This window comes from Ranitomeya variabilis, chromosome 4 (genome assembly GCF_051348905.1).
Source record: "Ranitomeya variabilis isolate aRanVar5 chromosome 4, aRanVar5.hap1, whole genome shotgun sequence".
In the NCBI taxonomy this organism is placed as follows: domain Eukaryota; kingdom Metazoa; phylum Chordata; class Amphibia; order Anura; family Dendrobatidae; genus Ranitomeya; species Ranitomeya variabilis.
Genome location: NC_135235.1, coordinates 702711345 through 702724067, shown reverse-complemented (window position 1 = coordinate 702724067; position 12723 = coordinate 702711345). Strand labels below are relative to the sequence as shown.

The following is a 12723-nucleotide window of genomic DNA, read 5'->3' as shown; positions in this document are numbered from 1 at the left end:
CCCCTGGATACAGCTGTGATTATATGTTATATAGTCGTGTTACACTCCCCTCACTTCTTGTAACCTACAAGTGTACAAAGATATTATACAGTCACCATGTGACAAGTGGGCCTGTGTAACTTCAAATGCCAGTCCAAGTCCGGCCCTGTCTGTCATACTGGGAAGAGCAATATATCTGCTCTGGTTCCAACCCCTTTTCCTCCCATCATGCGACCCCCCCTGACTCCTCCCCTCCTGTGACCTCATCACAGGTCCTGTGTGCACAGAGCAGCCATTGTGGAGTGCGGCTCTGCGGGTGGAGGTCGGTGCTGGAGGCTCCATTATTCTCTATGTGGAGTGCGGCTCTGCGGGTGGAGGTCGGTGCTGGAGGCTCCATTATTCTCTATGTGGAGTGCGGCTCTGCAGGTGGAGGTCGGTGCTGGAGGCCCCATTATTCTCTATGTGGAGTGCGGCTCTGCGGGTGGAGGTCGGTGCTGGAGGCTCCATTATTCTCTATGTGGAGTGCGGCTCTGCGGATGAAGGTCGGTGCTGGAGGCTCCATTATTCTCTATGTGGAGTGCGGCTCTGCGGGTGGAGGTCGGTGCTGGAGGCCCCATTATTCTCTATGTGGAGTGCGGCTCTGAGGGTGGAGGTCGGTGCTGGAGGCTCCATTATTCTCTATGTGGAGTGCGGCTCTGAGGGTGGAGGTCGGTGCTGGAGGCCCCATTATTCTCTATGTGGAGTGCGGCTCTGCGGGTGGAGGTCGGTGCTGGAGGCTCCATTATTCTCTATGTGGAGTGCGGCTCTGCGGATGAAGGTCGGTGCTGGAGGCTCCATTATTCTCTATGTGGAGTGCGGCTCTGCGGGTGGAGGTCGGTGCTGGAGGCTCCATTATTCTCTATGTGGAGTGCGGCTCTGAGGGTGGAGGTCGGTGCTGGAGGCCCCATTATTCTCTATGTGGAGTGCGGCTCTGCGGGTGGAGGTCGGTGCTGGAGGCCCCATTATTCTCTATGTGGAGTGCGGCTCTGCGGGTGGAGGTCGGTGCTGGAGGCTCCATTATTCTCTATGTGGAGTGCGGCTCTGTGGGTGGAGGTCAGTGCTGGAGGCTCCATTATTCTCTATGTGGAGTGCGGCTCTGCGGGTGGAGGTCAGTGCTGGAGGCTCCATTATTCTCTGTGGAGTGCGGCTCTGCGGGTGGAGGTCAGTGCTGGAGGCTCCATTATTCTCTATGTGGAGTGCGGCTCTGCGGGTGGAGGTCGGTGCTGGAGGCTCTATTATTCTCTATGTGGAGTGCGGCTCTGCGGGTGGAGGTCGGTGCTGGAGGCTCCATTATTCTCTATGTGGAGTGCGGCTCTGCGGGAGGAGGTCGGTGCTGGAGGCTCCATTATTCTCTATGTGGAGTGCGGCTCTGCGGGTGGAGGTCAGTGCTGGAGGCTCCATTATTCTCTATGTGGAGTGCGGCTCTGTGGTGGAGGTCGGTGCTGGAGGCTCCATTATTCTCTATGTGGAGTGCTGCTCTGTGGTGGAGGGATATGGAGATTCCCCATTTCTGGCGCATTAATACTAGAAATATATTGCACAGGGGATGTTGCAGCCAATTCCCACAAGAAGAATCCTGGAAACACAGAATTAGAAATGATTCTTTCTCCGCAGTTTCTATAGGACTTAATACATTCCTGATTCCGAAGTGTATTAGAAATGAGGCAGAAAACAGAGGAATATTCCCCCAGTATCGATATCCTCCACCCACCCACATTATAATAATAGAAGATAACCCACAATCTGCCACTATTGACACCACTAGATAATACATTCTCACTTATCCTCATTCTTGATACTGTTCAGTTCATTTTTATTGGTTCCCACGCAGTATAATGTTTCCACAGTTTCTTCATCCCCAATTTTTTTCTGTTGGTGTTTTTCATGTAATATATGGAATCCTACAAGAAAATGCTAAAAACCCATCATCTCATGAGACAAAAAACCCTGTACCTCATTTATCTCCTGTCTTGTTCTTACCAACAATCTTTTATAAAAGCCTCAAACTTCTGTGTGTGACTCAGACCTGAGATCTAACGTGAAAGAAGATTACAGTGCGGGGAAGACGGGAAACCTCCATATAGAGGCCGGTGGGGATGGAGTCAGTGACCGACTCTGGACAAATATGTTTCTAGAGCCGTAGTAGAAGATGAAGATGTCGTCCTCATCATGAAGTCGTTATTTCTCCTGTCCCGTGTTATGAATATCTCCTGCAGTATTGCTAATGCCGATTCCAGGGACGGGAAATGAGATGAGAATTACCATTATGGAAGATGAGTCTATGAGAAACGTATTCAGCTGCCGACTCCGAGGGAGAAACTGCTTGTTGTCTGTGGCCTAAATATATAGGTTTTATTAGTAGATGTAAGAAGAAAACTAAATAGTGTAAAATAATAAAAATAATATTGCTGCTTGTGTCCCCGCCAGTCTCTGTATTTTCTCGTCTTTCTAACAAACTTTTGATTTCTACAGCCAATCAGTTTCTGAAGCAGTGAGTAACATCGCCAGTGATTGGGGGCATGGAGGAGATGTCCTAGTCAGCAATTCATTTATGTTCCAATCCATACAAGACTAGAGAATACAACTAGAGTCGAGCAAATTTGTTTAGGTCCCTGCTTATTCGGCAAGCTATAGCACTAACCGAATAAGCTGCAGAGGGAACCTGGATATATGGAGCGCGCCGGCTGATCGGTGCTGCAGCTGCATGTGTCGCGGCTGTGTCACTGTCACAACACATGCATGGAGAGCCCAGCCTGTGTGTCGAGCTCTCCATGCATTTGTTGTGATAGTGATACAGCTGTGACACATGCAACTGCATCGCCAATCATCTGATCAACCGGCACGCTCCATATATCCAGGTTCCCTCTGTAGCTTACTTGGTTAGTGCTATAGCTTGCCGAACAAGCAGGGACCCGGACAAACGTGCTCAACTCTAAATACAACATCTACACATTCGATCTCCTGATGTGTTTACTTTATTATCTCCAGCAATTTGCTAATTACATAGAATTTTTATGATGTTACATCGGCTCATCTTCTTTTTTCTGAATTACCCATTAAGGATGGATATGGACAGAGACAAGATGGCAGAGAGAATATTACACCTCACCCTAGAGATCCTCTTCCGGCTTACTGGAGAGGTGAGAGATTCCGATGGTGTCACATTACATCATTCTTATCTATGGGAGTAAGGGTACTGTCACACAGTGGCACTTTGGTCGCTACGACGGCACGATCCGTGACGTTCCAGCGATATCCATACGATATCGCAGTGTCTTACACGCTACTGCGATCAGGGACCCCGCTGAGAAACGTACGTCGTAGCAGATCGTTTGAAACTTTCTTTCGTCGTCTAGTGTCCCGCTGTGGCGGCATGATTGCATCGTGTGACAAAGGTGTGCACGATATTGTATACGATGTGCGCATAATAACCAATGGCTTCTACATCGCAAATACGTCATGAAATTATCGCTCCAGCGTTGTGCATTGCAAAGTGTGACCGCAGTCTACGACGCTGGAGCGATAATCAAACGACGCTGCAACGTCACGGATCGTGCCGTCGTAGCGACCAAAGTGCCACTGTGTGACAGTACCCTAACAGATGGACAGAACTGGAGAGGTGAGGACTCTGGAAATGTCTGTAGTGAGATTTATTAATGTGTCTCTCCATAACCAGGATTACACAGTAGTGAAGAAGACCTCTAGAGAGCGCTGTCAGGACCCTGTGTCTGAGGGATGGGGAAGACCCCTGAGCCCAATCACAAGGCCTCCACCTCACCCCCTGATACATGTGGACATCAATGACCAGAAGATCCTAGAACTCACCTACAAGATGATTGAGCTGCTGACTGGAGAGGTGACACTGCTGGGAATGCTGGGACATTATACAGTAACGCTATGAAGGGATCGGAGGGATGACGGTATCATTGTATCTGTCAGGTTCCTATAAGGTGTCAGGATGTCGCTGTCTATTTCTCCATGGAGGAGTGGGAGTATTTAGAAGGACACAGAGATCTGTACAAGGACATCACGATGGAGGTTCCCCAGCCCCTCACATCACCAGGTAATAGACAGGACTAAATACAAACGGCCTATAATTATATGTATGTACAGAATGAATTCAGTCCCTGTATGTGTTTCCTCCAGATCTATCCAGTATGACGACAACACCAGAGAGATGTCCCCATCCTCTTCTTCTACAGGACTGTACACAAGAAGATCCCAACGTTCCTCAGGTAGATGGAGAGAAGGTGTCATGAGATCTCCCCTAAGATGTGTAGATGGCTGTGAAGGTCTTGTGCTCAGTCTTGTTTTATCCACCAGTATTATATATTTTATACTTGTGTAATAAGACCGGTGGAGATGGCAGGATTAGAGCTGGTCATAGATGTGACTTTTACAATATTTGTTTCAGGGTGAAGATCTGACCCATATCAATACAACAGGGACATTTGTGAGGGGTGATGAGTGGTGTAAAGAGGAGATTCCTAGATATGACTACCCAGGTGAGTAGTAACCATGAAATGCAGAGAAGTCAGTTTGTTCTCAGTCACCAGCTGTGGCTGCTGTATCGGTGGTGTAGTCCGGCTGTACCACAGTCATCATTTTGCCAATGGACTACAACATTCTCCTCCATCTGAAAATGTTGAAATTATTTTGTGAAATTGTGAAATCCTTTTCTATAGAACGTACAACCTGGAGGATCCACCTACCCCCTCGAATTAGAAGAGGCTGACACTTACCTGCCCAGATCTGTAAACTTCAAAGTCAAATGACAGCGTACGTAGTGTGACAGTCACTGGTGAAGTGATGGAAGGGAGATACGTGTCACTGTACATGGCTTCAGTGAGGTAAAACCAGAATAGTTTCCTCCAGCACACTACGTGCTGCGTCAGTTTACTGCAAGTTATTTTATGGGCTGATTTTAGTGGACATTCATAGAGCGGGAGGGAAAATGTCCACGTATCTCCCCTGTAGTGTCCTTACAGGAAAATGTGTGATGTCAGAATCATCACCGAAACATGGCTGACATCCTCTGACACAGCCTCCCTCGCTGCACTATGTTATGGTGGCCTCCACTTCACCCACACTCCTCTCCCTGGCAATAAACATGGTGGAGTAGTGGGTCTTCTCCTTTCTTCCAACTGTACCTTTAATCCAATCCCACTTCTACCCTCCCTTATCCTCCCTTCTTTTGAAGTCCACACTGTCCGCATCTACTCCCCCCTACAACCTCCAAATGGCCGTCATATACCGACCTTCATCCCGACCACTGCCTTTATTGACCAATTCTCCACCTGGCTCCTTCACTTTCTCTCTGCTGACATTCGCACCATCATCATGGGTGATTTCAACATCCCCCCCCCCCCCCCCCATTGACACCCACCAGTCTGCAGCCTCCAAACTCCTGTCCCTTACTTCATCCTTTGGACTTACTCAGTGGTCCACCTCAGCCACCCACACAGATGGACACACATTAGACCTTGTCTTCACCCGTTTCTGCTCCCTATCTAACGTCACAACCTCCCCTCTCCCTCTATCTGACCACCATCTACTCACTTTCTCATCCCTGTCCTCCTCACCTGTCACCCATGTCCAGCAACATGCACAACCACGCAGGAACCTCGCACACCTAGACACCACACACTCTCTGACTCTATCCTACCACTAGCACCCATATCCTCACTCCATGACACAGACACTGCCACTGCTTTCTACAATGCCACTCTTGCATCAGCTATCGACATGGTCGCCCCTGTCATGCATAGCAGAGTGCGACGAACTAATAGACAACCCTGGCACAATAACATCACTAAAAAGCTTCGGCAAGTATCCAGAATTGCAGAACGGCGTTGGAAGAAAACACATTCGCAAGATGATTTCACTGCACTCAAACAAGCAACACTCGCCTTCAAATCAGCTCTCACCTCTGCTAAGCAGGCCTACTTCACAACCCTCATATCTTCCTTATCCCACAACCCCAAACAGTTGTTCAACACTTTTAACTCCCTCCTCCGCCCACCACTGCCCCCTCAGAGTTCCCTAATCGTTGCCGAGGACTTTGCCACACACTTCAAAAATAAGATTGACCAAACAAGGCAAATCTTTGTCGTCAAACCACCACAAACCCTTTGTATACCAGACCAATGCCCAAACACCATAACTTCCCTCTCCAAAATCACTATAGGGGAGCTTGCTCATCTTCTCTCCAAATCACACCTCACCACTTGTGCACTTGACCCCATCCCATCCCACCTCCTACCCAACCTCACCACTACACTAATCCCATCCCTAACCCATCTCTTCAACCTATCACTAACTTCTGGTACCTTCCCCACTGCTTTCAAACATGCCACAATCCCACCTATCCTCAAAAAGCCATCCCTTGACCCAAGCGCTATGTCCAGCTATCGCCCCATATCTTTGCTCCCATTTGCATCCAAACTCCTTGAGCAGCACGTCCATGCTGAACTTTCCTCTCATTTTGCATCTAACTCTCTCTTCGACAACCTACAATCTGGCTTCCGTCCCCACCATTCCACTGAGACTTCCCTGACCAAAATTACTGACGACTTACTTACAGCCAAAGCTAACAGACAATTCTCTATACTCCTTCTAGACCTGTCCTCTGCCTTCGACACAGTTGACCACTGCCTCCTACTACAGATCCTCTCTTCCTTTGGGGTCAAAGACCTCGCCCTATCTTGGATCTCCTCATACCTTAGCAACCGCACATTTAGCGTTTCCTACTCCCATACTACCTCTTCATCTCGCCCCCTCTTTGTTGGTGTCCCTCAAGGCTCTGTCCTTGAGAAGAGTAAGGGCCCAATGTATACACTCGGCCTGGGACAACTCATAAGGTCCTATGGCTTCCAGTACCATCTATATGCTGATGACACTCAGATCTACCTCTCTGGCCCAGATGTCACCTTTCTGCTCTCCAGAATCCCAGAGTGTCTATCAGTCATATCCTCCTTCTCCTCTCGCCTCCTCAAGCTCAATGTGGACAAATCTGAACTAATTATCTTTCCTCCATCTCGCATATCTTCCCTACCTGATCTATCTATCAAAATAAATGAAATCACACTTTCCCCTGTCCCCAAAATCCGCTGCCTCGGAGTAACCCTGGACTCTGCCCTGTCCTTCAAACCGCACATCCAAGCTCGCCACCTCCTGTCACCTCCAGCTCAAAAATATTTCCAGAATCCGTCCTTTCCTCAACCATCACTCTACCAAAATGCTTGTGCATGCCCTAATCATCTCCCGCCTCGACTACTGCAACATCCTCTTCTGTGGCCTCCCTTCTTTCTAACACTCTCTCCCCTCCAGTCCATCCTTAACTCTGCTGCCCGACTAACTAATCTCTTTCCTCACTACTCCTCCACTTCCCCTCTTTGCAAATCTCTTCACTGGCTCCCATTTCCTCAGCGTATTCAGTTTAAACTACTAACACTGACCTACAAAGCCATCCATAACCTTTCTCCTCTGTATATTTCCAAACTAATCTCTCAATATCTTCCCTCACGTAATCTCCGGTCCTCCCAAGACCTCCTTCTCTCCTCCACACTTATTCGCTCCTCACCCAATCGCCTCCAAGACTTCTCCCGAATATCCCCCATCCTCTGGAATTCAGTGCCCCAACACATCCGGTTATCCATTTGGATCCTTCAAAAGAAACCTGAAAACCCACCTCTTCAAGGAAGCTTACAGCTTGTAATGACCACACGGCCACCTCAACACCACTGGAGCTGCTGCAACCCTCGACCTACTGTCTCCTTCCCCATAATCCTGTAGAATGTAAGCCTGCAAGGGCAGGGTCCTCGCCCCTCTGTACCAGTCTGTCATTGTTAGTTTTGTTTACTGTAAGTGATATTTGTATTTTGATGTAACCCCTTCTCATGTACAGCACCATGGAATTAATGGTACTATATAAATAAATAATAATAATAATGTCAGGATCATATGATCAGTCACATGATGGAGAGTCACACGGTCTGGCTTTAGATAGCTGAGAGTTAGTCTGGGCAGTTGAGGGCCTGGAGAGGAAGACTCCAGGAGAGGGTTGGTGCACATAGTGTTTGTGTTACATTGTGGACATTGTTAACCCTGAGTGGGCTGACCCCCAACTAGTGCAAGGACGGCACAAAATGCTACCGTTTTGTTTTGCCCAAAGACAAGAAAATTACTTGCCACTCAATATTTGAAAAAAATGATTCCTTTATTGTACATCCAGACCAAATAGATTAAATTAAACGTTTTTGGTCCGTCATAGGACCTTCATCAGAATAACCTTATTGGAGAAAACTGGAAAAGAAACACTTTGTTATAATATCCTGGTTGAAGAAAGTGAATCCACAGTTAACAGTTTTGTGCTGGATGTCATATGAAATTATGGGAATAAAGGCAGCTGTATGCGGTCTGGTGACGGTAATGCCAACTAGACCTGGTGGGGCTATTCACATAACAGGAGAGGAACAGCGCTACTTGAATATGCAAAGGACTTGTGACAGGAATGGCGCTGAGTGCCTCGGTAAGACATATGGCAAGCCTACCCTTCAGTAGGAATGCCCAGGAGGGGGAAAGCTAATGTGACCCTGTGGGGCTGTGACGTGGTAAGAGATAAGCAGCACTCCAGTACTTGGCAGGAAACTTGCAAAGGGGATGATGCTTATTACCCAGGTCCGTCATGTGGTGATACCACCAGTGAGTGAGAGGGCTATGGAGGAAACACAGAAAAACCCAGTGGGGGGTGCCCAGACATAAATACAGACCAAAATTCATGGATAGGTTACTTGCTCAAGTGAAGATTAATGTAAATAAAATAAATCATTATTTAGTATAATAAGTATGCACTTAAACTAAAGCATTTACTTATAAATGGAGAGGGACACAGCCATTAAGGATAATAGATGAATGTATAAACGAAGGTCTAAACAGTGTCCAAAAGAATCAAGAGACCCCAGATCCTAATCATAGGAGGCCCTGCATAGAAAATATAGCCAAATGTGCACCACAGAATGAAGTTATACCTGAATTCAGATGGTCATAAATTGAAGTGAGTGGTCACCTTCGCCACGGCACGCGTTTTGTCTGTAGCTTCTTCCGGGGGCGTGCAGTAGAGGAGTAGGGAGGACTTTTTAAAGGACAAAGTGGCCAATGGTAGTTCCGTATAGAAATGCCAAGTGCCGTTTATTGGTGAGAGTCTTAAAACATAGCGGCACATGTGTCGGTCAAGCTTCTCCACCTATTGAAAGCTCTTAAGTCAATGCGCTCCCTGGACGCAAGCGATGCCAGAGCGAAGCGCTTCCGGAAGTGCGGGGAGAGGTGATGTCACACGCATGCGCACTGTTGCAAGACATCACGTAAGGAGGAAGAGAAAGAATCTCTATTAACCCGCTGGTAAGCGCAAAGGAAAAGGAGTGATGAGAAGAGATTAAGTGTGATAGAATCGCAATATATTATAAGAAAAGAGGCAATCATATGGAATAACTTATTAATTTATTACTGAATAATCATGACAGTGCCCAATAGAAAAATAAATGAAATATATTAATAAATAATAAAAATATAAATGTAATAAAAATAAAGAAAGTGAGGTGACCAGATGGTGTGAATTTATTCATGAAGCTCAACAGACTTAAATTTGATTATCATAAAGTGACAAGTGCAGAAAAGACCCATGATAATATGTGCATCGACGTTAGTGTCTCCAGTAACTATAAAGTCATAGTCTCTTGAATGTAAACACATAGCCAGATTAAATAATCTGAAAGTGACAAGTGCAAATGTAAACGATCTACACTAGATAGAAAAATTATAGTGTCATGTGCAGATCCTAACCATAATAGAATCAATATTAACATCACCATACACAAAAGGTAATTGACCGCATTTAAGCAGTCCGTTAACATAAAATGATAAGTCCAACCAATTCCTAAAAAAATTACAGTAATATACTAGCCAATTATAATAAAAATAAAAAGATTCCGTGATTGCTTCATTATTTTTTGGTCCATAAGGAGGAAATCCACAACCCGAACACAACTCCCACAGTCCAACATTCCGGATTCAGGGGCACACATGTAAAGAAAATGACACTGCAGCTAAAAAATCCATGCATGACATGGCCACGCAGAAGACCCAAGGAAAAAGCCCCCAGGGTAAGTTACCTAATAAATACAAAACACAATTAGATCTACATAAATATAGATTGAAAGTATATAAAGAGAATTAAAGAAACTGAATAAAAGAATATAAGTATATATAATAAAATGGGACAACCTCAATGACAACCCAAATACCCCTAAAAAGGATACCCCAATTTGCACAAAGGATTGAACCTGAAATTTAAAGAAACGCTGAAAAACCCAGGCTTTCATTAAGACCCCTAGGACTCCTGGTTCCCAAGCGATCTATCCAACTGCTCTCCACTTGTAACTGAGTCCTGGTCATGTCACCACCACGTGAGCCTAAATCCACCTGATCAATAGCTTTGACCACAAGGCCTCTGGCGTTACAACCATGGTGAGCTTTAAAATGTCTGGGGAGGGACTTTAAGACTGAATCATCATCTCTAGTTTTGGCCTTCTCAATGTCCCTGACATGCTCACGTGTCCTTACCTTTAATTCCCTGGTGGTCATGCCGATGTAAACTTTTTTGCACGGACATTGTGCGTGGTATATAACACCTTGTGAAGTACAGCTCAGATGTTTTCTTATGGTGTATGACCGAGATCCATCATGCTTTCTGAACGTCCCTGATTTTACATGACTGAGACAGCCCTTACAAAGGCCGCAGGGAAAGAAGGCTGGTAATCCGGGATGCCTACCAACCCTCTGGGACTCATAATGACTATGGACTAGTATGTCCCTAAGATTTGCCGATCTCCTGGCCGCAAAAGATGGTTCAGGAGGTAGAATGCATTGTGAGGTAGGGTCAACCAGTAACACCTCCCAATGTTTGCGAATAATAGACTTGAAATTGTTCCACTGATGACTGTAAGTGGAGATGAAACGTACCTCATTCGGGGAGGTCTTTTGCCGATGTTGGTAGGCTATAGAGAAGTTGGTTACGTGTAATTTTTTTCTGCTTTAAAGTAGCCTCTTTTTATAGATCTTTTGCTGTATCCTCTGTTAATTAATCTTTGTGTGAGGTCCGTAGCCTGTTTTTTGTAATTCTCCATATTGAAACATATTCTTTTTACATGGAGGAATTGTCCTATCGGGATCCTTCGAACTGTAGATATAGAATGAGAAGAATCAGCTGACAGCAAAGAGTTCACGATTGTTATTGTTACCCCCAAGGGTGGTTTGCACCTTAATGAGCGGGCCAATTTTTACAATTCTGACCAGTGTCTCTTTATGAGGTTATAACTCTGGAACGCTTCAACGAATCCTGATAATTCTGACACTGTTTTCTCGTGACATATTGTACTTCATGATAGTTGTAAAATTTATTTGATATTACCTGCGTTTACTTGTGAAAAAAATGGAAATTTGGCAAAAATTTTGAAAATTTCGCAATTTTCCAACTTTGAATTTTTATGCCCTTAAATCACAGAGATATGTCACACAAAATACTTAATACGTAACATTTCCCACATGTCTACTTTACATCAGCACAATTTTGGAACCAAAATATTTTTGGTTAGGGAGTTATAAGGGTTAAAAGTTGAACAACAATTTCTCATTTTTACAACACCATTTTTTTTTAGGGACCACATCACATTTGAAGTCACTTTGAGGGGTCTATATGATAGAAAATACGCAAGTGTGACACCATTCTAAAAACTGCACATCTCAAGGTACTCAAAACGACATTCAAGAAGTTTATTAACCCTTTAGGTGTTTCACAGGAATTTTTGGAATGTTTAAAAAAAAAAAATAATGAACATTTAACTTTTTGTCACAAAAAAATTTCTTACTTTGTTATTTATTAACTATTTTTTGTGACATATCTCTCTGATTTAAGGGCATAAAAATACAAAGTTTGAAAATTGCAAAATTTAAAAAATTTTCACCATATTTCCGTTTTTTTCATAAATAATCGCAAGTAATATCGAAGAAATGTTACCGCTAACATGAAGTACAATATATCACGAAAAGACAGTCTCTGAATCAGCGGGATCTGTTAAAGCGTTCCAGAGTTATAACCTCACAAAGTGACAGTGGTCAGAATTGTAAAAATTGGCTCAGTCATTAAGTACCAAATTGGCTCTGTGTCTTACCAATTCAATGCCTTTCAGGACATATGGTCCTCACATACGTAGCGCTCACTAATATACTAATTAGACAAGAAGTCTTTTGGTCGGTAAAACAGTAGTATTTTATTCTATTAAAAATCAGAGATATTAATGAGTTAACATATGAATTTGCACATGAATTTTAGCAGCACTAGTCTATCATTACATAATCAAAACACCATCTATTCCTAGAGAAAGGGGAACATCATCTATTCATAGAGAAAGTAAGCATCAATACGTTACCGGATATTGTAGCATCACTTCTCTGTCGGGGGACTCGACTGGCGAGAAGGAAATATCCCGTAACACTCCATCACAGAAGATATGCGTCCATAAGTCTCCTGGATTGTCCCTGCCCAACAGTGGAAATCCCCCTTGGTTATATACCATTCTATTCCGGCATACACAATGTTATCTTTGCAAGTAATGATTACATTATCTGTTCACGCTTTGCAGTTGCGCA

At 44.8% G+C, this 12723-nt stretch overlaps 2 protein-coding genes across 5 annotated transcripts in view; one reads left to right on the top strand and one right to left on the bottom strand.

Annotated features, from left to right (window-relative positions):
• LOC143766432 (uncharacterized) overlaps positions 1-12723 on the bottom strand; it is an 805019-nt gene that overhangs the window by 498838 nt on the left and 293458 nt on the right. The window lies entirely within an intron of this gene.
• The window catches only part of LOC143766438 (uncharacterized), a 92700-nt gene that overhangs the window by 74859 nt on the left and 5118 nt on the right, over positions 1-12723 (top strand). The window contains exons 1-6 of one of the 4 annotated variants that reach the window (XM_077254130.1): positions 279-521; positions 3080-3158; positions 3695-3874; positions 3958-4081; positions 4165-4253; positions 4433-4523. The exons of 1 other annotated variant lie outside the window; for it this stretch is intronic. In XM_077254130.1, the coding sequence (XP_077110245.1) occupies positions 3081-3158; positions 3695-3874; positions 3958-4081; positions 4165-4253; positions 4433-4523 (562 nt within the window). In that variant the 5' untranslated portion in view covers positions 279-521; position 3080. Of the gene's footprint in view, positions 1-278; positions 522-2910; positions 3159-3694; positions 3875-3957; positions 4082-4164; positions 4254-4432; positions 4524-10037; positions 10179-12723 lie in introns of those variants that run through there. 2 more of the 4 variants (XM_077254126.1, XM_077254128.1) reach the window with 2 other exon arrangements.